Source organism: Arvicola amphibius, chromosome 15 (assembly GCF_903992535.2).
Source record: "Arvicola amphibius chromosome 15, mArvAmp1.2, whole genome shotgun sequence".
NCBI classification, from domain to species: domain Eukaryota; kingdom Metazoa; phylum Chordata; class Mammalia; order Rodentia; family Cricetidae; genus Arvicola; species Arvicola amphibius.
The window spans coordinates 32,052,908-32,079,875 of NC_052061.1; the positions used below are offsets into that span (position 1 = coordinate 32,052,908).

The 26,968-nt window shown below is 42.5% G+C and overlaps 1 protein-coding gene across 4 annotated transcripts in view; it reads right to left on the reverse strand.

Moving 5' to 3' along the window:
• Tango6 (transport and golgi organization 6 homolog) overlaps positions 1–26,968 on the reverse strand; it is a 166,055-nt gene that overhangs the window by 102,694 nt on the left and 36,393 nt on the right. For 3 of the 4 annotated variants that reach the window (XM_038313299.1, XM_038313300.1, XM_038313296.1), the window contains 3 exons: positions 23,465–23,594; positions 19,652–19,843; positions 6,620–6,754 (listed from right to left, as the gene is read on the reverse strand). In XM_038313299.1, the coding sequence (XP_038169227.1) occupies positions 6,620–6,754; positions 19,652–19,843; positions 23,465–23,594 (457 nt within the window). The remainder of the gene's footprint in view (positions 1–6,619; positions 6,755–19,651; positions 19,844–23,464; positions 23,595–26,968) is intronic. The other variant, XM_038313297.1, reaches the window with a different exon arrangement.

Consider the following 26,968-nt stretch of genomic DNA (forward strand, 5'->3'; position numbering starts at 1 on the left):
TTAACAAGCACACATAACAGTAACCCTGAGATAAAGTGCCAATTAGTTCCTACATTTGAAACAGACACTTAAGAAGGATGCCCAGAATCACAAACCAGAACATAGTGTAAAGTGAAGAAACTGCAGTCCAGGCAGTGTGGCTCATGTCTGTCATAACAACGGGGACTCTGGAGCAGGAGAACTACCCTGAGTTCAAGACTAGCTAGGGCTACATGAATTCTAAAACAGCCTGGGATCCTTTATCAAAAATAAAATAAAACAAAATAAACAAAAAGTCATATTTTGGAATATAAAAATTAAATTTTAGCTGGGCAGTAGTGGTGCATACCTTTAATCCCAGCACTCAAGAGGCAGAGAAAGGCAAATCTCCATGAGTCCAAAGCCAGCCTGGTCTACAAAATTTGGAACCAAGACAGGCTCCAAAGCTACAGAGAAAGCCTGTCTCAAAAATACAAAAACAAAAACAAAAGAAAATTATATTTTTGCCTAAAAACCATCCTTTAATACTGCTTCCTGGGACTGAAGGGGTGGCTCTGGAGTTAAGAGCACCTGCTGCATAATCAAGAGGACCAAAGTTCAAATCCCAGCATCCACACAGAAACTGCATTTTCCATGTACACCTATAATCCTAGCTCCAAGTAGGGTGAAAACAGGAGGATTATTAGGGCTTCCTGACGTCTAACATAGCAGAGAGACCCTGCCTCAAAGCAATAAATCGAGTGATACAGGACACTTCATACCCTGTTTTGGCCTCTGTACACACATAGGTATACACATGTGCATACACACTCTTATATACACATACAAATAAATAATAAAGGACTCTTAAAAAATACTTATTTCTGCTAGATTTTTGGGTGTTGGCAGTCCTGAAAGATTCTGTATCTTTTTGTTTTGTTGGGTATTTGTTTGTTTTTCTTTTTCAGAAGCAGGGTTTCTCTATGTAAGAGCTCTGGCTGTTCTGGAACTTGCTCTGTAGACCAGGCTGCCCTTGAACTCACAGAGATCTGCCTGTCTCTGCCTCCTGACTGCTGGTATCACAGGACGCGCCACCACTGCCCGGCCGCTTTGTTGTTTATTGAGACAGGGTCTCTCTACAGAGTACTGGCGGTCCTGGAACTCACCATGAAGACCAAACTGGCCTTGAACTCACAGATATTTCCTTGCCTCTGCCCCCTAGCCCCCCAAGTGTTGGGATTAAAGGTGTGTACCACCATACCTGGCTAGACTCTAGTTCTTGGAAGCATTTATATCAAATCTGTAGTAGTTTAAAGCAAATTAAAAACAAACAAACAAAAACAAAACAAAACAAAACAAAAACCTTCACAGGACACTGGTAACAACAGAAATAAGGCTCTGAAAATCTTTAACAATGTTTTTAAGTGAACACAATGAAGATAACTCCATATTTAGATGACTTAATCTCAAATGCAGAAGGCACTGCAGACAACTAGTTTTTATATAACTAAGAGATCATTTAAAAATATATTTGTGCATGTGTATGTTATGTGCACATGTGTATTGCTGTGGGGCACAGTGCCTCTTCATGCAACTGTAGGTCAGAGGGCAATTTTGTGGAGTAGTTTCTCTTCCTCCACTTTTACATGGGTTCAAGGGATTAAAATCAGGTCTTCAGGTTTGTGTAGCAAGTGCCTTTGTCTGCTGAGTCATATTATTGATGCTGAAAGATCATTTTCTGAAAAGATATAAAATTAGGGACTGAGCAGATGACTCGGCAGGTAAGAACATTCACTGAGTAAGCACGAGGACCGGAGTTTGAATCCTCAGCAGCCATGTAAAATCTGGGAATGGCTGCACATGTGCCTGATCTCAGAGCTAGGAGGGAGAGACAAGGAGAGACTCTGCTTCAAGGGAATAGGCATAAAGTGACAGAGCAAGACACCTAGCATCTTCCTTTAGCTTTTGATGTACAAATGGTCACAAGGAGATACAAAATCAAGGCAAGGGATATAGCAGTATCTTAGCTTGTGCAGGGTCCTGGTTGAAGGTACTGTGCATTCTAAATAAGGGTTTTTACAGGCAATGACCACCTACCTATAAATGCTTGAAATTCTGAGAAACATTTAGGCTTCCTAGGAAATAACAAACAAAAATGCCCGTGAAAACACTATGTGTGGTCTTCTTTTCCTGTAGAAACACATGACAAATGTTCCCAACACATCCATGGTGTACTGATGTCTGATAGTTGTCCAGTAAGGGAAAGGGCAATGTTTTTAAACTTTTAAAAGCCTATGCCCTTTGATAAACATTTAAAAAGAAAAGAAAAAAATAAGAAAAAAACAAAACTGCCTCCTTACCTAAAAATACTCTTCTCCTTTCTTTTTCTTCCTGCCATTTGTCCATCCATCCGTGCTGTTTACTAGCTGCTGTAGCAGGCTTATTAACAATGACCAGAAAGCAGGAAATGCCTGCTCAAGTGGCAACAGCAATTAAGAATGAATGATATTCTATAGAGAGCATGTCCATTCCAGTGAAGGGGAGGAAGGACAGAAGTGGAACCAGTCAACTCTCCTTGCTGAATGAACAGGTTCACAACAGGAATACCCTCACTTTGCTTTCCCACTCTGTGGCAGACTCCCTAGTTTGTTCACCACCATTCCACAGAATCCCTGAGATTGCTATGGTTCTGAAATGTAAGTCAACTACACCTAAAACACAGGCACATTCTTAGCACAATGTTTGGGGTTTATGAGTATGAGTGTTTTGTTTGCGTGTATGTCTGTACACCACATGAGCACAGTGCCTCTGGAGACCGGAAAAGAGCATCAGGTCCCCTGGAACTGGAGCTATAGATTGTTGTGAGGCACCATGTTGGTGCCAGGAACCATCCTACAAGAGCAACAAGAGCTCTTTACCTCTGAGCCATCTTTATAGTCCTTAGGGAAACTTTCTTTTACTAGTAAGCAATAGCCTTTGGAAAGAAAGGAAGGTAGAAAGTATGAATGAATAGAAGGAATAAAGGGAAAGGAAAGGAAAGACACAAGAAGAACTAAATAGCTAAAGACGACTGTCCCTTTAGAGAAAAGATACACCTTTGGTATCTAGCTAATGAACCTCACTACAACATCTGGGCTTAAAGGTTGGGAGTCCAGCCTTTAGCAATACATTCCATTGCTACCATGCCACAATATGGCTTCAGTGTATCCTAAGGCTAGAATGGTCTATTCAGCTTCACCAACCAGGGCAACAGTGGGCCCACCAGCTCTGCAACATCAAGCAGAAACTGCTCCCTAAGGGGACAGGAGAGACTCCCCAACGTGCTACTTTTACTGATGACCAAGCCTGGAATTTAGAAAGTGAGTATGGAATTACAGTCGTTTTGTTAGCAATCTTAAACCTGCACTTTCTCCAAATTAACTCTTTTCCCGGACGTGAAGTTTTAATAGTCACCTTAATTACATGACTTAGAAAGGAATGAAGAAAGGCCCTGATGCTGTTAGGCTCTGTTTCATTAGCCAAAACAATGACTCCTAACAGGGAGTATGTAGAGCTCGGTGTTCCAGGCTCTAAAGCAAAGACTTAGAGTGACAGTAGTCAACTAACCCCACAGTTTTCAAGTGTGGCTTTATTGTGAATACGAAACAAAATCTAGCATCACTAAGGAGCCTTTACAGGGCTGGAGAGAGAGCTCTGCGGTTAAGAGCACTGACTACTCTTCCAGAGAACCGGACTCAAATTCTCAGCACCCATGTGGTGGCTCAGATCCATCCAAACTCCAGTTCCTGGAAATCCTACAACCCTCTCTGACCTCCTTGGGCACTGGGTATACATGTGGTACATATACATATATGGAGGTAAAACATTCATACACATAAAATAAAATAAATCTAAAATAAAATGTAAAAAAGAAGTCCTTGCCAGGTGTGGTGGCACATGCCTTTAATCCCAGCATTCAGGAGACAGAGGCAGGTGGATTTCTAAGTTCATGGTCTACAGAGCAAGTTCCAGGACAGCCAGGGCTACACAGAGAAACCTGCCTCAAAAAGAACAGGGTAAAAAAAACTTACAATAAATGGCAGGCGGATATCTGTGAGTTCAAGACCAGCCTGGTCTACAAGAGCTAGTTCCAGAGCTAGCTCCAAAGCTACAGAGATACCCTGTCTTGAAAAACCATTAATCAAGCAGGAAACAAAATTTTAGCAAATCTAGGGCATAAGTAAAGAGAGTGATGTGTTTATGTTCACTTAAACTGCAGAGTCGAGGGAGCCAGGATGGCTCACAGCAGGGCAGGGACAGGCAAGGGCTGTCCAGATGCCACAAGCCAGGCCTGGCCAGTGAATACAGCAGCCTCCAACAAGAAGCTTCTAGAAGGGAGGTGGGAGAGCTCTGTGGTTCATCGTCCATGTGTTATATTGTCTGAAATAAGTACTAAACTACAACACATGCACACAAGCTAGGCTTTCAAAGTATAGACTATCAAAATTAATATTCAACAAGAAAAACAAAACTCAACTAAACTAATTAAATCCACTAACAATCCAACTTTAAGCTATTCCATCTGTGAACCCTTCCTTGTCACATCTAATATGGCTCTGGAACCTTAGCCAAACTTATTTTGTCAAATGACGTGTGAAATATAAAATTAGGAATGCTAAGGAAATCCAGTAAGAAATGGGATTCACACTGACAACCAGCACAGATGAAGTCTTTTTCTCCTTAAGAACAGGCAGGAGGGAGCCACCTTTTGACACTGAAACATAATGTTGTAGTCTGGGACACAGGCTAGCCGGGTATGCTTCTTAGAAGGCTGGAGATGTAGCACGGGGTGGGGGTGGGGGTGTGTGTGTGTGTGAAAGACCCTGGGTTTAATCTCCAGAACCACAGAGCAAAAAAATAAGAGAAAGGCAAATTCTAATACATCAAAAATCAAATCCTATTTGAATGCTCAGACTCAAAATGCATTCCCCAAGGGCTCCTGCTCATGAGTCTGATTTCATAACCTGCTCTGAGACTGTCCTGCTTTCTTGCAGCCTCCTAACCTACTGTGACACCTGACCAGCATGCTCTAGCCCAGCCTATCCTTAGCCTTTGCCAGCGCTGTCCCCTGGGCTCCAGAGCTCAGTTACGCTGGCTTTCCATCAATGCTAAAAAAAACCAAGCTTTTCTCTGCTTCTGAGCCTTTGCCACGAGTTTCTGTAACTGAAAGGATTCTTCCACCTGTTCCATGCACGCCACACTCAAACACCTGTGCCTCCTTCAGGCCTAGTGGAGACCTTCCTCACTGAAGACATCTCAGCCTAGCTTAGATGTTATGTTCTCATGGCCCCCTTCCCTCTTTTTGGGGGCGTTCCATTTAATTCTAATCATATTTTTTCTTCGCTCACTGAAGACCTCTCAGCCTAGCTTAGATGTTACATTCTCATGGCTCCCTTCCCTCTTTTTGGGGGCATTCCATTCAATTCTAATAGATGTTACGTTCTCATGGCCCCCTTCCCTCTTTTGGGGGGGCATTCCATTCAATTCTAATCATATTTTTAAATGGTCATTCTGGGTGTGCCTCTCTTCATGGACTAATGTGTGAGGTATAGGCCACGTCTGTCTTGTCCATTGCTATGTTCTCAGATCTATCATGTGACAAATATGCAATCAATAGTGGTTGAATGAATAAATTAAAAAACTATAAATTAGGGCTGGAAGAATGGCAGTGGACTGCTCTTGCAGAGGACCTGTGTGCTTGCTCCCAGGACCCACATCGGTAGCTCACAGTTGTCTGCAAACCCAGCTCCAGGGGCTCTGACACCATCTTCCAGCCTCAGGAGGCACCTGCACTCATGTACACATAGACACACACATACACACACAATTTAAAAATAGAAATAGATCTTAAAAACTAACTATGTAAAAACCACATGAACTAAGCTGGCCATAGTGGTGCACACCTGCTGTCCTAATGCCTAGGAGGTAGGAAGGAATATCATCAATGTCATATTGAATTCAAGCCCAGCCTAGGCTACATGAGACTCTGCATCAAACAAAAACAAAACAAAACAAAACTCTTTTTTGGGGGGAGGGGAATTCAAGACAGGTTTCTCTGTAGCTTTGGAGCCACGCCTAGAACACGCTCTGTGTATCAGGCTGGCCTTGCATTCAGAGGATCCGCCTGCCTCTGCCTCCCGAGTGCTAGGATTAAAGGCCTGCACCACCACCACCTGGCCAAAACAAAACTCTTAAAAATGACTGGCAGCAGGCTTGAGTATATTGCACTATATGGGCTAAACTATGGGTCCTGAGCTAAGTGGAACCGTGCAAAACAGGTGCCATCTGAGCAGCCAAGAGGTTGCTAAGGATTTCCCACCAACTCTTTGGAGTCAAAGAACTGAACGTCTGCCTCAGGCACAAAACACTCAAAGTTTCCAAAACAAGTTTGTTCTATGCAGGAAAGAGCCCTATCCTTTTGACAGTGACATGCTGGCAGGTCAATGTGAAATAGCATGCTTGCTGTCTATGTTAGAGATGACTCTCATTAACAACCCAAGTTGGTCACCCTGGTTCTCCTGAGTGCAGTATCAATTCTTGTTTTCCATGAAGGTATGGAAGAAAGGCAGCAGGTTCTCGTCCCTACTCAAAAATTCAAGCTTTGCTCATACCTACAACTCACCTGAACAGCCCCTCCCAGCATGACAGCCACCAGCCCCATTGACAGGCTCAGTGTCTGGGATTCCACGGTGCTCTCTGCCTCATGAGCCAGGCTTGCGCACGCTCTCTGCAGTGTTGCTGCTACAAAATCCACTACCTACCAAAGAAGGAAATTAGCATTAGCATCAGTGATGGGGTGAGAAACGAATGTAAAATCCATACGTCTTATGTCTACATATGTCTATGTCTTATCATCTTCAGCATCATGAGAACATACTGGCTGCTCCTTTGTAGCAAGAGTGGTGCTCTATACTTTTCTGACTTGTTTTACATTTGCCAGTTTATATAAGATGTTTGGAAAGAAGCCGGGCAGTGGCGGTGCACGCCTTTAATCCCAGCACTCGGGAGGCAGGGGCAGGTGGATCTCTGTGAGTTCGAGGCCAGCCTGATCTACAAGAGCTAGTTCTAGGAGAGGCTCAAAAGCTACAGAGAAACCCTGTCTCAAAAAACAAAAAACAAAACAATAAAAAGGTGTTTGGAAAGATACAGTGACAGTCAAATGACAAGATGGAGCGGACACTGCATGAGGATATAGCGCTCTCTACTCCACCCAGCACCTTCAGGACCTTAGCAATGCACATATACATATTATCAAGTCTTTTCTCCTTTTTTTTTGAGACAGAGACTTATATACTCATATAGCCTAGGTGAGCCTTGAACTTGTTATGTCGTTAAAGATTGTCGTGGACTTCTGCTCTTTTTTCTGATTTCAATTCCCAAGTGTTAGATTAACAGGTATATGTTACCGTGCCCAATTTATGTGCTGGGAAATCAAACTCAGGGCTTCCTGTGTGCTAGACAAACACTTTACTTGTCATTTGAGATGTAAGTCTTATGTAGCCCAGACTAGCCTCCAACTGGATACACAGCTGAGCATGACCATGAATGACTGATTCTCCTAATTCTTCTATCTCCTAAGTGTTGGGATTACAGGTTCTTGTTACTGACTTTCTTTTTCTTTCTTTTTTAAAATTCAGAACTGTCAAGCAAACCCAGGGCCTTGCAGAATACAAGGCAAGGGCTTTACTATAAACCCAGTCCCAAGAACTCTTTTCTTATAAGAAGAGAATTCTCCCTTGTCCCACCCAGCTATTGCATTTGATATTTACCCAAAAGAGGTAGAAACTTATGTCCACGGAAAAGCCTGGTTGTTTACAGCAGCTCTAATCATGATTCCCAAAGCTTGGTGATGACCAAGATGTCCTTTATAAGGTAAGTGATAAATAAACTGATGTGTCAAAACAAAGGAAATGAGTCAACACTATAAATGACGTTATGATATACCATATATATCATAATCTAAATGAGCTAGTAAGCCATGAAACACCATGAGGAATATTAGTAGGAGAATACTACTAAGTGTAGAGGCCCATTGAAAGGATACAAGTGAGACAGAGATGACTAGATAGAGGACAGAGGACAGACACGATAGTGAGTCTATTCCTAGGACACGAGGATGGTAGACATGTGTAATTGCACAACCCCCAGAGTGAACCCTAATGTCAGTTATAGACTCTGAGAGACAGTGATGTGTACATGTGGACTCATCAATTACAACAAAGGGGCCCAGGAATGTAGCTCAGCGGTAGAGACTGCTTGCCTAGCAGGTGGAAAGGTTAAGTCCTCAGGAGAGATATATGCAAGTTCACACACACACACACACACACACACACACACACACACACACACGAAGAGATAAAGAAGTCTAACAAGGGCACTGCTCTGTGGCAGCAATGGAAAGGTCAGAGACATGTAAACACAGGAGATAACCTGAGAAACCTCTGTATCTTCTCAATTTTGTTGTGAACCTAAAACTACTCTTAAAAATAAACTCTTGGGGGCTGGAGAGATGGCTCAGAGGTTAAGAGCATTGGCTGCTCTTCCAGAGGTCCTGCGTTCAATTCCCAGCAACCACATGGTGGCTCACAACCATCTACAATGAGATCTGGTGCCTTCTGACATGCAGGCATGAATCCTGTAGACATAATAAATAAATAAAATCTAATAAAATAAAATAAACTCTGGGGTCTGCAGAAATGGCACAGTGGTTAAGAACACTGGCTGCTCTTCCAAAGGAACTGAGTTCAATTCCCAGCACCCTCATGGCAGTTGTCTGTAACTCCAGTTCCAGTCCAATGCCCTCCCTTCTGGGCTCTGTAGAGACTGCACACATGGCACACATATGTACATTCAGGCAAACAAACATACACATAAAAAATAAAATCTCATAAAAGTTTTGTTGGGCAATAGTGGTGCACACCTTTAAACCCAGCACTCAAGAAGCAGAGGCAGGTGGATCTCCAGGTTTGAGGTCAGCCTGATCTATAGAATGAGTTCTAGGGCAGCCAGGGATATACAAAGAAACCTTATCTCAAAAAACCAAAAAGATGGCCGGGCAGTGGTGACGCATGCCTTTAAACCCAGCACTCGGGAGGTAGAGGCAGGCGGATCTCTGTGAGTTAGAGGCCAGCCTGGTCAACAAGAGCTAGTTCCAGGATGGGCCCCAAAGCTACAGAGAAACCCTGTCTCAAAAAACCAAAAAAAAAAAAAGAAGGAGGAGGAGGGGGAGGAGGAGGAGGAGAAGGGGGAGGGGGGGGGAGGGGAGGGGGGGAGGAGGAAGAGGAGGGGAGGAGCCTCCTCCCCCCCTCTCCTCCCCCCTCCTCTCCCCCGCCTCCTCCCCTCCTCCGCCTCCTCCCACTCCTCCTCCTCGAAGAGAGACGAAAAAGAAAAAACCCCCAAAAAGTAAGAAAGTAAATAGGTAAATAAATAAATAAAATAAAAAATAAACTGTGGGCCAGGGAAACGACTAGGTGAGGAAAAGCACTTGCCATGCAGGTCTGAGATTGGGTTCAGATCCTCAGAACCCACTGTAAAAGCTGGAAATGGTAGCATATGTCTGCAACCCCAGCATGCCTGCAGTGGCATGGGAGGCAGGAACATGAGGAACATACAGAGTGAAAGAGTCCCATCTGAAACCTGACAAGATAGCTTGCCTGGACTATATGCAGCAAATGCAAAAAATATCGTGCCTCAAAATCTAGAAAGAGAAAAGGAATCAATGCCCAAGGTCACCCTCTGACCTACACATACATACACACACACACACACACACAAATATAGATATATGATATTTGATATATATGCATATTAGATATATGTGTATGTATCTGATAAAATACATATATAAAAAATATTACTTTCTGACCATTTATAAAATGTTATCTGAAGAAAGGTTGGAGATTTCTCAGTTCCACATCGGACAGTCTTAATTCTAATAAGCAATGAATATGGAAGACAATACCCAATTTTATTTATAAGCCAGTGTCTTCCATCAATCTATAAATGATTCAGAGTCATATTCTAAGTTTCACTTTTTCTACAGACTTAAGGTAGTTCATACACAAGATTTTATATAGTGTAGGCTATCAATAACCTTTCAAAGGAATTAATTTGGTCAGCACCATTTGAACAGAGCCTGGTATAATCATCTAGCACAAACATCTTTGAACAAACAACAGCAGACACACATTCACGCACGTACTCATGCACACGTGTATATTCAGGATTAATGGCTCAAAGGGGAGATATCATTTTGTAAATGGGAAGGTTGAGATAGGTTGTAATAAGCCTCTAAACACTATGCAAGATTGCATGCTTAACTCTCTGGACAAATCACATGGTGTGCTAGAATCCTTACTGCAAGCTTAAAGCTGGGAGAATGGCTTGTTAACACTTGTCTTCTGGGACAAGGCAGAAAACTGGGAAGGTTATTTAAATGTTCCATGCACAGAAACAATGCTGACAACTTCTACCTCCCTCTCTAACTCTGAGATGTTACTGATTTATATACCATTTGGGGTCACCTGGTTGTGCTACTGTTAAGTTTTTAAAGTGTGCCTTGTTTTTATTTAGCTTCTATGTTAGCACAAGAATTGTTTAATTGCTGGAGCTAGCTTTTTCTAAGTTTCTTTCTAATGTATTTTTTAATGTTAAAAACATTAATTTGTAGCTGGGCAGTGGTGGCGCACGCCTTTAATCCCAGCACTTGGGAGGCAGAGACAGGTGGATCTCTGTGAGTTCAAGGCCAGCCTGGTCTACAAAGCCAAGTGCCAGGACAGGCTCCAAAGCTACAAGAAATCCTGTCTCAAAAAAAACAAAAACAAACATTGTTACATTTGTTTATTCTTGTGTGGATGCACACGCACACACCACATGCGTGTGGAAGTCAAAACAATTTGTAGGAATCTGTTCTCTCCTACTAAATGAGCTCCAGACTGAACTCAGGCTGTGAGATTTGGTGGCAAGCACCTTTATTCATTTAGCCATCTCACCCAACCCATTATGCACTGTTTGAAAAGGGCTGGAAGTAGGCATGGTGGTGATTGCCTTTAATCCCAGCCTTTGGGAGGCAGAGGCAGGCAGACCTCTGAGTTAAAGGCTAACTGGTCTACAGAGCAAGTTCCAGGACAGCCAGGGGAAAATCCTGTCTTGGAAATGATATAGGTGGGTTTTCTATCTATCTGTTGCTTTCATTGGTTAATTAATAAAGAAAACTGCTTGGCGTGATAGGTCAGAACATAGGTAGGCAGGGAAGACAGAACAGAATGCTGGGAGGAAGAAGGCAGTGAGGCAGACGCCATGGAGCCAGCCGCCAGGTCAGACGTGCTTAATCTTTCCCGGTAAGCCACCACCTCATGGTGCTACACAGATTATTGGAAATGGGTTAATCAAGATGTGAGAGTTAGCCAATAAGAGGCTAGAGCTAATGGGCCAAGCAGTGTTTAAAAGAATACAGTTTCCGTGTAATTATTTTGTGTAAAGCTAGCCGGTGGCCTGGAGCTGAGCGGCTAGAAGCGGCCCGCAGCTCCTTCTACACGGAAAAAAAAATGAAAACAAACAAACAAACAATAAAATAAAAAGGCCATAAAAGGGGGTTGAAAAACAAATAATATGATCCTATTCTTAGGGAAGAAGCTTTCTGTGTGAATGCATGAAAAAAAACAAAGCAAACGGGTGAAAACCAGGAGAACATGAAATTGAGAGACACAAGGTCAGTGGGCACTGGAGGAGCTGGAGGAAGGGAGCAGTGGATGGATATAATCAAAATACATTACATAAATGTGTGAAGATTTCAAAGAATAAAAAGAAATTACTTATCCATTATAGGATGAAAAAAGAAAAAGATAAAAAGAATTATTAAAGAACCTGGGAACTATTATCTATGAAGTAATGGCCAGGTAATAATGTATGGCATCAACAAAATATCCTTTCTCCTAAACTTCCTTGGTGTTTGTGGGGAGGACACTGAAATAGGGTCTGGTTGTGCCTAGGCTGGCCTCTCACTGTGTAGCCATGGATGAGCTTGAACTTCTGATGCTCCTCCCAAGTGCTAGGATCACTCCAATGTCCAGGCAGACAGCCTTCCTGTAGCACCACTGTGACAGCAGCTTACCCTGCTGTGATTGGGATGGGGCTGCCAACCCAAGAAGAGGTCCTAGTGACTGAAGCCTCTTGGAATTCAGGGGCGTTTTCAATCTACTACCACCCAAGTCAGAGCTCTAGAGTTCAGCATCTCTCAGGAGGCTGCTGAAATGCACGAAATCAACAGTCAGCACTTTGTCAGCAAGTTACACATCTCCATAGGATCACTAAGAGGATTAAATGAGTTAATACCCGTCATGTGTTCAGGATGGAGCCTGGTAAACAGCAAATACCTAATGTTATTATTAAAGAGTAAAGGAATTCTAAGCAGTTGACTCAGTAGAACCACAAGCAGGTGGGGAGAGATGAGATAGGACACATCCATGGGAATAAGTCTGCTTTCCAGTGTGCCGCTCCCACCCACAGTCAGAGTTCCCTGAGTTCAACAATGAGCAAGAATAAACCTCCAGGCTGGCAAGATGGATCAGCAGGTAAAGAAGTACTTGCCATACAAGCTAATCAGCTGAGTCTGATCACTGGAACCCAAGTAAAGATGAAAGGAGAGCCGGGCAGTGGTGGTGCACACCTTTAATCCCAACACTCAGGAGAAAGAGGCAGGGGGATCTCTGTCTGGTCCACAGCACAGTCAGGGCTATGGAGAGAAACAAATCTCAAAAAAAAAAAAAAAAAAAGATAAGAGAACCAACTCCACAAAGCCATCCTCTGACCTCCACATGAGGCCTCCTACCTCATACACATGTGTACCACATAATAAATAAAAAAGTTTAGGGCTGGAGAGATGGCTCAGAGGTTAAGAGCATTGCCTGCTCTTCCAGAGGTCCTGAGTTCAATTCCCAGCGACCACATGGTGGCTCACAGCCATCTGTAATGAGATCTGGTGCCCTCATCTGGACAGCAAGCATACAGACAGACAGAACACTGTATACATAATAAATAAATAAATAAATAAATAAATAAATAAATAAATAAATAAATCTTTTTAAAAAAAAATTTAATAAAAAAGCCTCTATCTTTTGTTGGGGGATATATAAAGTTGGGGGAAAGAATCAAAGGGTCCCCTAAATTTCAGATAGCCCTAATACTGCATGGTGCTCTGCAATCAGTCCCATCTTCAAAGCTTAGCTAGTGCTTGTTATTTCCAGGCTTCTGCAGGAGAAGCAACTTGCACTGTTTCCCCCTTTCCTTTGCTCTTGTTTGGTTGTTTGTTTAGGGAAGAGATTTTCCTTTCTTCCTTTCTGCCTTCCTTCCTCCCTCCTTCCTTGAGACAATGTCATTATGTAGCCCAGGCTGGCCTAGAACTTGTGACAATCCTCCTTTTTGGGCCGCTGTGCTAGGATTATGGGCACACTCCACCAGACCAGGCTCCAATGAGGTTCAACATTTACTTCTTAATTTCTCTCCAACCTGAATTTCTCAGGTTGATAATGGCTGATGTTGCTGTAGTGTCTGATTTTTACTATTATACTTTCTCTACTATCATCCCTACAAACACACACACACACACCTGCTCTGCTGGTGCTTGTCTATTGTTTCCAGGGAAAACAGGTCAATCAATACCTTGTCTTTATATTAGGCACTGCTGTGTTTTTGTTTGTTTTTGGGTTTTTTTTTTTTTTTTTTTGAGTCAGGGTTTGTCTGTGTAGCTTTGGAGCCTGTCCTGGAACTCACTCTGTAGACCAGGCTGGCCTTAAACTCACAGAGATTCATCCACCTGCCTCTCCCTCCTGAGTGATGGGATTAAAGGCGTGCGTCAACCACCACCCCAGATATATTAGGCACTTTTGCGCTTTGTTTTTGCAATGAGTCTGTGTTACTTATGTCACACACACAAAATTAATCTCTAAAAAGGAAAAACAAAAACATCACGAATAACCATTTCTACTCTGCTGGTTACAGTGATCCAGCTTAGTAGCATGCAAGGGCAGACTAGGTTTGCTCATTCCCCTGCACTGGCACTGGGCTCCTTGCTGGTCCTGACACACTTGGGGCATACTTCCTTTATCCGGACATCTCAACAGCGCCCAACTTCCCTGGCTATAGGTTTGTACTCAGAAGTCACCTCTCATTGTGGCTCTCCATGGCCACTTACTTACCAGCCCTTTTCATTGCTCTATTTTTCTCCAGAAATGATCACTATCTGACATAATGAAGTTATCACCAGATGATATTCTTTGCTTTCTTTTTTATGTAATGATTTATTTATTTTTATTTCATGTGCATTGGTGTTTTGCCTGCATGTATGTCTGTATGAGGGTATCAGATCCCCTGGAGCTGGAGTTACAAACAGCTGGGAGCTGCCAATTGTGGGTGCTGGGAATTAAACCCAGGTCCTCTGAAAAAGCAGCCAGTGCTCTCAAATTGCTAGGCCATATCCCCAGCTCCACTCTTTGCTTTCTTATTTATTATTTCCACTTATGTGAATGTCAGCCCCATAATGCAGATACATGTCTGTTTTGTTTAGCATTGTGTCCCCAGTACCTAGAAGAGTTAGATAGCACATAGCTCAATATGTGGTCACAGAATGAAAGAACCTGAGAGTTGGTGGAGAACCCCCTTTGTAGACAGACCCACTGCATGCCTCGTTTCTCTATATACCATAACACAGATAAAATGCCATTCCAATACATTCTACTGAATATTTACTTTTTCGTTTATAGATACTTCAGTATGCATTTGTAACAGGTAAGATTTGGTTTTGACATTATTACCATGCTATTATACCCAATTCTTTAATACCTCCTAGTGCCCGATCCACAACTGTTATAAAAATATCTCATGTAATTCCTTTCTTTTTGGGACAGGTCTCACTGTATAGCCCTGACTGGCTTGTAACACTCTAATTCTCTATGTATGCCAGGATGGCCTCAATCTCAGAGATACACTTGCCCTTTCCTCCTGAATGTTGTCATTAAAGGTATATGCCATCATGCCTAGCCACAATTTGCCTCTAATTTTTAAAAATTTATGTGTGTATGTATTTGTCTGCATACAGGCTAAGGGCAGAGAAGGACTTTAGGTATTTTCCTCTATTGTTTTTTTGCTTTTGACTTTATGAGATTAGGGTATCTCAATTGGAAGACTGGCTGGCTAGGTAGAACCAGAGATCTGCTTGTCTTCACCATCTTCCCCCAACCTCACAAGTGTTGGGGTTACAGATGTTCTCTTCCAAGCCCAGCTTCTTAAATGGATGTTGGGAATCTAAACACAAACATGATGCTTGCATTGGTAAGCACTTTACTGACTGACCCATCTCTCCACTCCCCCAGCCATTTATCTAAACCCAGTACTGGTTCCCTTATTTGTTTGTTTATTTACTTAGGTTTTTTGAGTCAGGTTCCCTACAAAACTCTGGCTGTCCTAGAATTCACTACGTAAATCAAGCAGGCCTTGAACTCACGGAGATCTGCCTACCTCTGCCTACCGAATGCTGGGATTAAAGGCATGCACTACCATACCCAGCTTGATTCTTTTTTTCTCATTTTTAATGCCATTTATTTGATGAAGATACAGAAACACATGCACTGTAGATTTTCACATTTTGGATCTGGTATGTGGGGGCACACACACATGTCTGTTCTTCAATGGTGAAATAAGACCAATCTGTCCATGCCAAAATATTTAGCACAGTCCCTATGCACCGCTATCTGCATTAACCCTGAAATGTACATGAAAAATGAGATGCAGAGGAATAAAATCATGAGTAAAGACGTGATGAAGTATAATAAAATTCTGATGCCAACATCTATAAAGAAAGTGGGTACAAGGTATTCACAACAAAATTCTTTCAATAAATAAATATTTTCCATTAATATGTATAATTAATGTCTTATACACACACACACAAAGTCAGGTGTGCTGGTACACAAATGTAATCCCAGCAATGGAGAGGCAGAGGCAGGAGGATCTTTGTGAGTCCTAGGCCAGCCTGGTCTACATAGAAAGTTCCAGGTCATCCAAGGCTACATAGTGAGACACCGTCTCAGAAACCAAACCAAGTGGTGATGGCAAACGCCTTTAATCCCAGCACTTAGGAGGCAGAGGCAGGTGAATCTCTATAAATTAGAGGCCAGCCTAATCTACAGAGCTAGTTCCAAGACAGACATGGCTATACAGAGAAACCCTGTTTCAGAAAGACAAAATATAAATCAATCATCAATCAATCAATCAAAACAACAACAACTCACCAAGGGGCTGGAGAGATGGCTCAGTGGTGAAGAGCACCCGCTCATCTTCCAGGCCCCACATCGGTTTCCAGTGTTCATGGCAGCTGACTCACAACTGCCTGTAACTCCAGATCCAGGGAAACTAACTCCTGTCTTCTGCAGTCACCTGTGCTCAGGCACATACATAAGTACATATGAGCACATAATGTGTGTGTGTGCGCGCGCGCGCAGGCGAGCGCGTGCGTACACACACACACACACTTAAAAAATAAAAATAAGTGCTTAAAAAACAAAAATAAATAGAATTACTGAAAAATATTTCAAACTTGAACATTTTTATAATATGGGGGAAACAGTTTCCCTGGTATTCTGGGACTAAGACATAAAGTTTCTAGCCACAGCCTTTTAAACCATTTTGGCAGACAATGGTGATCGTTACCTAAATCTATGATTTGATAAAGGTTTGCAAAATGTAATTCTCTAGTTCTTTTTGAATAGTTTTGGCTGTGATTGTCCTGCGGGCAAGCAGTCTACCAGTGACTAATCCACACCGCCGGCCCTGTGATTTCCCTAAGGAGAAAAACGTCCCTTTGTTGCTTATCTGACTGAGCTGGAATCTAATTGCTACAGGAAAGGCAAGACAAATGCTTTCTCCATTCCCTTTGATTATCAATTTATAAAATACAGACCAAATGCCCTAACAATCTCTAAAGAATCCTGGGAGGTTTTAAAAATCATTTTCTGTCTTTGATTTGTCTACTGAAGCCATTGTTCCTCTGAATGCTGTAGTTGTGCTGTGTGTTGCAACAAGAGTCCTTTAAAGGTGGCTCCTGGCTGCCACTGACACGACCCCATTAAATTCAGATAGCGTCCTTGTGCCTGGGCTCATGAAACTGCCTTGAAGCTTCTAATGTACAATTTTCGCCCTAGACCTCAAATCAACCTTTATCCCAGAGAGCTCTGAACACTTTGAGTAGAAAACGGTATTTATAGACTCCACTCTGGAGCTAGGGCACTACTGCTGCTGACTGCCATTGTTCCTGGCACTGAGAGTGGACACTAGAAAAATATCCATTATCTAAAAAGAAAACATTAATCATGCATTTACACTAAGATTTCCAACTGAAATTCAAGAGTATAGGGCTTTTATGATAGCTCTTTGGTTTTTATATGCTTTTCTTATATAAAAAAATCTGCAACCTAATCATATCAACTAAACAATTTATAATATATTTTCTTTGTGTGTGCATGCATGTGAGTGTGGGCATGTGTGTGCTTCAAAATAATATCTAATATTTTTACTAGCAGTGAAATTACAAAGGACAGTTTGGTACTTCCTGGCGGTACTTTTTGTTCTGGAACATTTTAACTAACCCATGCGAAGGGTGAGTTAATAGGCCACCTCACCTGCTGTACCAGTCCAACACTATCGCTCCTTACTTAGGAATGAAGGAGGCTAGTGCAGAAGCTCAGTCCCATCAGCTTTTAGACCACTCCCCCTTCCACCCAGCACCCTAAGACAGAAACAGACCTGGAAGAGGAAGTCTTCAGAAACCAGATAAACACAAGAGGAACAAATCACCCTGCCAAGTAACACAGGGTCAGTGAACTAAGTAGTGAAGGGCTTGGACAGAAATCAGAAACACAATTCCCATTAAACAGGCAAGCTCAGTCAGAGATGACAGGCAGCAGCTAACGTTCTCAGCAGGAGCTCCAGCGAAATGCTGCTTAGCAACACGGACAGCAGATGACAATGACAACCATACAAAGAGCTGGAGAATCAGATTAAGTGTGACAATCACACCATCCTACAAAGGACCCTTCCCCAGCCAGGCACAGCTAATTCCCGTTAAGTGGTAAATATGGTCCCTGCATTGCCTATGCATTATTACTTTGATGTCCTATTTTTAAAAAAGGGTAGTAAAAATGTCAAAGTCAACATTCAGGAACTGGCCCACACAGGAACACTACCCTGAAACCATTGTTCTGAGAATATCTTAAAACTGCACAGGATACTGTGGAGATGAACTGTGAATCTGAGGGTGTATAAAATTTAAAGTGATCTTATTAACATTTTTTGTTTGTTTAATTAGTTTTTTTTTTTTAATACAGAGTTTCTCTGTGCAGTCCTGGCTGTTCCTGGCTGAACTTGCTCTGTAGACCAGGCTGACCTTGAACTCAGAGAGCCACCAGCCTCTGCCTCCTGAGTGCTGGGTTAAAGGTGTGTGCCACCACACCAAGACTAACACTTTTTTTTCCAAATTTGAATTCCAACCATTCTCTACTTGTGTGTGGCATATGCACACATGTGTGTAAGTACACATGCCTAAGTGTATGAGGGGTCCAGGGGAGGGTGTCAGGTGTCCTATTCTCTCCCTCTCTACCCTATTCATTTGATATAGAGCCTCTTGCTGAGCCTGAACCTATGCTGGTGGTCTCTTCCCTGAACAGAGCTGGGGTCACAGGCACATGTATGATCATACCCAGCTTTTTACATGGGTAATGGCTATCCAGATACACGTTCTCATGTTTGTACTGTAAGTGCTCTCACCCTCTAAACCAGTGGTTCTCAACACAACACGTGGGTCCCAACCCCTTTGAGGGGAGGGTCAACCAACCTTTCCACAGGGGTCACCTAGGACCATCAGAAAACACAGATATTTACATTACAATTAGTAACAGTAGCAAAATTAGAGTTATGAAGTAGAAACAAATGTAATTCTTTGGTTGGGGGGTCACCACAGTATAAGGAAGTGCATTACAGGGCTGCAGCATCAGGAAGGTCGAGAACCACTGCTTCGAGCCATCACTCCAGCCCCTCATCACAAACTCTGGCCCATGTGAAACCTTAAAAAAATAAAGACTTTCAGGCTCCCACTTGGGCACATTAAATCAAAACCTCTAGAAAGGAACCAAGTAGCAGTCTATTTTATAAAGGCTAGGTGATTTATTTGCACTCAAAGTTGACTATCTCTACAGTAGAACAAATATGTAAAGCAGTTCTAGAGGTTTTGTGTACGTGAGACTCACATCAGGATCTTGTCAAGCACATGGTATAGTATGAAAGACTCAGATTCAGCTGGACAGGTGTGAGCTTAATTTTAATTAATAGCCTTTATGTTTAGCCAGAACTCCAAGAAACATGGAAAGGGTGCCACCAAGGTCCAATCTAAACAACTGTTTTTGAGACAGGGTCTCAGCACTTAGCCCTGGCTGGCCTGGAACTCACTCTGTAGACAATGCTGGCCTCGAGTTTTACCTGCCTCCGCCTCTGAGGGCTGGGATTAAAGGTGTGCACCACCATGCCTTGCTAAACATTTATTTTTTGAAAAAAATGCAAAGAAACCAAAATAACAGCAGGTTGGACCCAGAAAGTGGCAGCTACTAACCTGAGATACGTGCGTGAATATCTGCTCAGACATCCTCTCGCACAGGACTGCCAGCAACTGCAGCACCAGCAGCTTTCGCTCCTGCTCTTCTATAAGCAGAGCCTGGTGTTGCTCCAGTTCCAGCAGGCTTGTATAACAGGAGGGCGTGGGTTTGAACTCGGCTTCATTTTCCACCACCAGATGAGACAACTCCTAGAAGCAGGGGACGAAAGAAAGAGTGACAGAAAAGCCACTGGCACTAAGGACTTGGCAAACATATGGAGGGATTCTGCACTTGTTACACATGCCTCTGGTCTCCGCCACTTGGGAGGCTGAGGGGAAAGGATTGCAGGCTTAAGGCCCATCAAGGCTACAGAGGAGTCCAAGACCACCCTGGACAACTCTGTGAGACCTGCCTCAAGATTAAAAAGTAAAAAGAACCAGGGGTCGAACTTCATGACAGAGTTGTTCTCGTCTAGTTTGAACAAGCACTGGGTTCAAATCCCAGTACTGAGAAAATGAAAAGAAAGAAAACATAAGCTGTAGAGTAATATGCATTTTGTGATACCATGTATACAAACTTCACACATACACACACACACAAATACAGAGCACTGGTTTAAGGAAAAAAATCAATTCATGAAACGTGTCCTCTGGCCTCCACACAGTGACTCACACACGCCGACATACATACACATACAAAAACATACACAAATAAATAAGTGTAAAAAAAGAACTTGTTTGATAAATTTTTATAATATTTTCATGATTTCTATCACTAGCCTTCCATGAACTAAGTCCTCAAATGATATAACTTAGCCCAAAGTCCTTTCAAAGACCATTAGATGGCTTTCCTTTAAGATAAGCCAGAAATAAACGTCTGTTCACAAGGAATTCATTACTGTGGGTTTGGTAAGCTTTCAACTGTCCTTCTCCACTGTGAATTCCCATAGAAAGGGAAAACCTTAAGTTCCTTAACAATTAGTGCTTGCTGGAGTAGCTGACAGCTGAGAGGAACAGTGTTCAACTGCACCCGGGTAATTTCCCTCCCTGGGGGACATTTTGAAATGTCTGCAGGACACTTTTGGTTGTCATAATTAGGGGTTAATGCAGGCATTTAGTGGATAGAGGTCACAGATACTGCTAAGAATCCTACAAAGAACAAGACAACCACACCAAATAACACATTTATCTAGACCAAGTGTCAGTTTTGCCAAGGTGAAGGTTCCCTGGTTCCAAGCAGGGTTTCTAAAACATTTCCACTCACAGCCTCTTTCCCTGAGGGATTTACTACGACTCCATGTGTGGTGGTGTGTAGAATATGTATACTAGTCAAGCATACAGTGGTAACAAATTATAAAGAAATTTAGAAATTTACTTTAAAACAATTCTTTGTCATACATCTGTTTTTATCATTTATTAAAGATGAACTAATTTTCATACTAATAAGATGGGTTTGCTTGATTAATTTTACATAAGAATTCAATCTTAAATATTTGATATGGCAAGATGCACAGAATCGTCAATGTTTCTCAGAGTAGATTGACATTTTGATTTTATAAACATCAATACAGCAAACTCAAGTTTGCTTAAATATATAATACAAAATTGGAAAAATCAGTTGAGGGTCATTTCAGAATTTATTTAAAATTCTGACCTAATCCAAGGCCAAAATTCATTTAATGATTTTTTTTAATGAAAGATCAAGTATAGCAGCCCAGTCAGCAATTAAAAAAAAATTATTATGTATGTGTCTGTATATGGGTTTGTTCATGTTAGTGCAGATACCTACCAAAGGTGGCATTAGATCTTGTAGCACTGAGCAGTGGGAGAGGCCTGACATGGGTGCTAAGATCCAAACTGAAGCCCTCTGGAAGAGTAGCAAGCACTCTGAGCCCCTGAGGCTCTCTCCAGCCCCTCAACCAACAATTTCTTATTACTATTATTTTCTTTTTTAGGTTCTTAGGTTTCTTTGTAGCTATGGAGACTGTCCTGGAACTTGCTCTGTAGACCACACTGGCCTCGAACTCACAGAGTTCCTGGGATTAAAGGCATGTGCCGCCACCACCCGACAATCAACAATTTTTAAAATAAAACTAACACAATGAAATTAAAAGAGAAACTAATTTAATATTTACCTGCTGAGGAATGGGCATTGGAAAAAAATTAAAAGTCTTTGTTTTCCACAGTTAAACCATTGTTTCTATAAAGCAGAAAGCGCTGTAATTGATAATACACCACGACCTCAAATCTGAGCAGCACTGTCCCAGGCTGTGCTTGCTGGCACTGAGTCGTGGCATGATGGCCTGCACTGTGTTCAGAACCACGGCCTCAGTGACACTGTGTGGCACAGGAGCTGTCAGAAATGCCCTAAGCTCATTCCCCACCCGATTTTGAATTAAGTTTTGGTTATTTTGTGGTCAAGAACCTTTTAGTGTTGACAAATGTTTTGTGACCCACCCCACCCCACATTCACTTATGTGACCTCACCTGGGGTCATGACCTACAGTTTAAGAGGCTTGTGTTAGCTGGAAATAGTTTAGCTGGCAGAATACTTGCCTAGCATGCACAAATCCCTAGGTTTCATTCCTAGACCTGTATAAAACAGGCCTGTAATCCTAGCACTCAGGAAGTAGAGACAAGAAGATCAGAAGTTCAAGATCATCATTGGCTAGATAGTTTGAGGCCAGCCTGGGCTACATGAGACCCTTGAAAAAACAAACAAAATATCAAACTGGGGTTTAGAATAAAGTACTTTGATTTGGTAGTGGTGATAGTATTTTGTTTTGTTTTGTTTTTGAAAACAGTCTTATTATGTAACCTGTGCTGGCCTGAAATTCAAAATCCTCTTCCTGTCTCTGATTCCAGACTGCTGCTATTACAGACATGTATGACCACACCTGGCTGCTTTGGACCATTACAAAAAAAATCATTTATTTTTCTTTTATGTGTAAGAGTGTTTTGACTGAATGTGTGAATGTACACTTTGTGTGTGTGTCTGGTACCTACAGAGGTAAGAAGGCACTGGATTCCAGAAGGCTGTAGGTCACCCTGTGGGTGCTGGGAATTGAACCCAGGTCCTCTGGAAGAGCAGCCAGTGCTCTTAACCAAAGGACAGCTGGAAACAAAGCACACAAATAAGAGAACCTCTGCTTAGAAAAGTAGAGCATGTGGCTGAGATGAAGGGGAGCGTGAACATGGAGGTGAGAGAGCACAGAAAAGAAACAGCCCAATTGCAGGTTCTAGAAACGTCAGCTTTGCATTCCCAGACAGCTTGAGAAAGTGGGAAAAACAAAGCTGGAGGTCTCAGCAGACATCAGGCAGGGCTAATGTTATGGGGTACATCTAGAGATTAGGGCCAAAGGAAACACAACAGGCACTCGGCAAGAAACGGAAAAGGTTTCAAGTGGCTACAGAGTGAAATGAGGGAGGCAGAGCGGCTGTCTCCTTTCCAATACCTGACAGCACAACAGTCAGAAAGGATAAGGGGATTACTCTGCGGCTCTAAAACCTGCTATTAACTTCAAAAGGGTTCTTACTGTCAACACGGAGCAAAGCTTAACTCTTTCCTAGATCAACAAGGCTGCTTTGTTCATGTCTAACATCTCAGGGCAAACTACCCAGCGAAGGAGACAGAGCACATCGGTCCCACTGATGTGTCCTTCTCTTGACAACTCCAAAGCTACCAGGAACTGAATTACTCTTTGTCTTCTGTTCACTTGTCATAAACTGGAAGCTAAATTTTAGGACCTAAAATTATGAATGCCTTAAAAAGTCAAAGGCTTTCCTGCAGCTGTCCCAGAATGAAGAAGAGATGTGACTGTGAGCTCCTACCTTCAAACAAAAGATGAAGAAGTCTCCTGCCAAACCACACTGCTGGCAGTGGGACAGCAAGTCCCCAAGATGTTCAATCTGGCTCTGCTCCGAAGACACCTTCTGGTACAGGGCTTCATCTTCATCACTGCTGCAACACCGGGTAAGAGTGTTCACATCAGTGTCACCAAACATAGCATTTTCTTTTGAAACCAACATCATTTTCTTTCTAAAAGGTCTGTTTTCTTTTGTGTGTACAGGGGCACATGTGTGACTACCGGGGTATATGTGTCTCTACCAGGGCACATATGTGATTACAGGGGCACATATGTGACTGACTACCGGGGCACATGCGTGACTGACTACAGGGGTACATGTGAGTACAGAGGCACATGTGTGACTACAGGGGTACATGTGTGGCTATAGAGGCACATGTGTGATTAATGGGGCACATATGTGACTGACTACAGGGGCACATGTGTGACTGACTACAGGGGCACATGTGTGACTGACTACAGGGACACATGTGTGACTACCGAGGCACATGTGTGACTACAGAGGCACATGTGTGACTACCGAAGCACATGTGTGACTACCGAGGCACATATGTGACTACAAGGGCACATGTGTGACTACCGAGGCACATGTGTGACTACAAGGGCACATGTGTGACTACAGAGGCACATGTGTGACTACAGAGGCAAATGTGCCTTGGCATAAAGTTGCATGTGGAAGTGAGAGGACAATTTCCAGAAATCAGTTCTTTCCTGACAACTTATGGGATCCAGGAATCAACTCAGGTTCAGGCCTGAGCACAAGTGCTCTACCTACTGAGTCTTCAGAGGCCTGGAACCTCACAGCAACCTTGTAAAACAGCACTATTTCCATGTAGATCATCGTCAGGTACACCCTGAAAATATTTTCCTGTATCTCCATGCTGAAGAATGCAAAGTATTTATTAATTAGAAGCAGAGGTACAACACTTTGTAGTACCTTAGTATCACTTCCTAGAGGAAGTGGCTTTCAGGATGAACATTGAAAATTTAAAACAAAAATGTCACGTGTGTCTAGAAAGAAAGAAAGAAAGAAAGAAAGAAAGAAAGAAAGAAAGAAAGAAAGAAAGAAAGAAAGGAAGGAAGGAAGAAAGAAAGAAAGCAAGCTGGTGTGATGGCTCATCCCTATAATCTCAACACTTGGGATGATACAGGATGATTGTTTCAAGTTTGAGGCCAGCCTGGGCTACATAGTAAGTTCAAGACTAGTCTAAGCTATTGACTAGTGACTGAACACAACAATAAAAAGTATAAACCCAGTGGTGGTGGTGCACGCCTTTAATCCTGGCAGTCAGGAGGCAGAAGCAAGTGGTTCTCTGTGAGTTCAAGACCAGCCTGGTCCACAAAGTCAGTTTCAGGACAGCCAGGGCTACACAGAAAAAGCCTATCTCAAAAACAAACAGGGGCTGGAGAGATGGCTCAGCAGTTAAGAGCACTGACTGCTCTTCCAGTGAGTTCAATCCCCAGCACCACACGGTGCCTCACCACTATTCTCTAGTGGGATCTGAGGATCTTTTGACATAAAAATGTACACATAGGTAGAACTCTCATATACATAAAAATAAATAAATTAAGACAAACAAACAAACAAAGTAAAAATCTAGTTCCAAAGTCATATATAAGTGCTCATATAGAGTTGGGGTTTTTTTTGTCTGTTTATCTTTTGGGGTTTTTGTTTGTTTGTTTGTTTGTTTGTGAGACAGGGTTTCTCTGTGTAACAGTCCTACCTGTCCTGGAACTCTTTCTGTAGACAAAGTTGGCCTTGAACTCACAGAAATTTGCCTGCCTCTGCCTCCCAAGTGCTGGGATTAAAGGTGTGCACCAGCATGCCCAGCTGTTTATTTTGAAACAGGGTCTCAGCCATTAATTCTAGCACTCGGGAGACAGAGGCAGGCAGATCTCTGTGAGTTAGAGGCCAGCCTGGTCTACTGAGTAAGCTCCAGGACAGGCTCCAAAGCTACAGAGAAACCCTGTCTTGGAAAACAAGACAACAAACAAAAAACAGAAACAGTCTCATTATGTAGTCCAGACCTAGAACTAACTCTGTAGACCAGGCTGGCCTCAAACTCACAGAGATCCCCCTACCTCTGCCTCCCGAGTGCTGGGATTAAAGGTGTGCGCCACCACCACCACCACCACCCCCAACTTCTTATTGGAAAGTTCTGCTAGGCTAATGGCAGAGAGAAAGGGAAGCAGTGAAACAGATCAAGTTGCCTGCCCTGCACTGCCCTGCCCTGCCAACACACACACATACAAACGCAGTTTTCAATCTCTTGGAAATTGTTTTAAGTGTCAATGGGCATTTTTCTTTTTTAAACCCAGGTGTTCATGCAACCTTTTTTTTTTTTTTTTTTTTTTTTTTTTTTTTTGGTGTGTGCTACAATGCCAAAAGGGCTGTACCCCCTAACTGGAGCAGATTTTAAGGAATGGTTGCTTCTGGCAGTAGACAGAGATTCATTTAATCAGAGATTCATTTAATCACTGGTTACTAACTATATTCTCATCAGGAAGTAAAATAATAGTTTCAATGAGAACTGGGTTTTCATATATACGTGTACTAATTAAACATGCCAAATACTTTTTTTTTCTTTTTTTGGTTTTTCGAGACAGGGTTTCTCTGCAGCTTTTTTAGAGCCTGTCCTGGAACTAGCTCTTGTAGACCAGGCTGGCCTCGAACACACAGAGATCCGCCTGCCTCTGCCTCCCGAGTGCTGGGATTAAAGGTGTGCGCCACCACCGCCCGGCCATGCCAAATACTTTTAAACTCATATTCAATGGGCTCAGTTAATAGGTCTGCTAATATTCAATGGCTCTCAGGAAGCTTCCATCAGTCTGATAATTCTACTTTAATATTATGTTTTTTCTGTTTTCCTTGTCTATCATATTCAGTGTATGTTTTACATTTTCACCAAGTTAATCATGAATATAAAGTTAAATTTAAGCACTTCTACAAAGAGCTACACTTTGCATGTGACCAAAAGGGAGCAGCTGGGCCAGTGACATACTACATATCTACAGCCAACAGAAGCTTAGGTTGAGAAAACATGCTGCACAAGGCATGTATGTAAACATGCATACAGACAAAACACCATACATAAAAAATAAATGAATAAATAATTTTTAACTTAAAAAAAGGTCACTAAAGGCATGCAAATCCATATTGCTTTTTGAGTCAGAAACAGAACTAGATTGCTCTGGTGTTACGGGGATACGTGAGCTGCCCTTTGCTCTGGCTCAATGGCAAACAGTGAGCCGTAACTGGGCTTGCTGTGATGTGGAGCTGTGAGGCCCCAGTAAAACCTCACCTACTATTAGCTGGCACCTTGGAATAACACTCAGGGGGTCACTTAAGGCTCTGGTTTCTTTAACGATCATAAATAGCAAATGCCTTGGCTGCCTGTTTCTGGTTTCCTTTCCAGCAGCGCCCCTTAGTGGTTGCCTCACAGAACAATGTACTATATAAAATTCTATC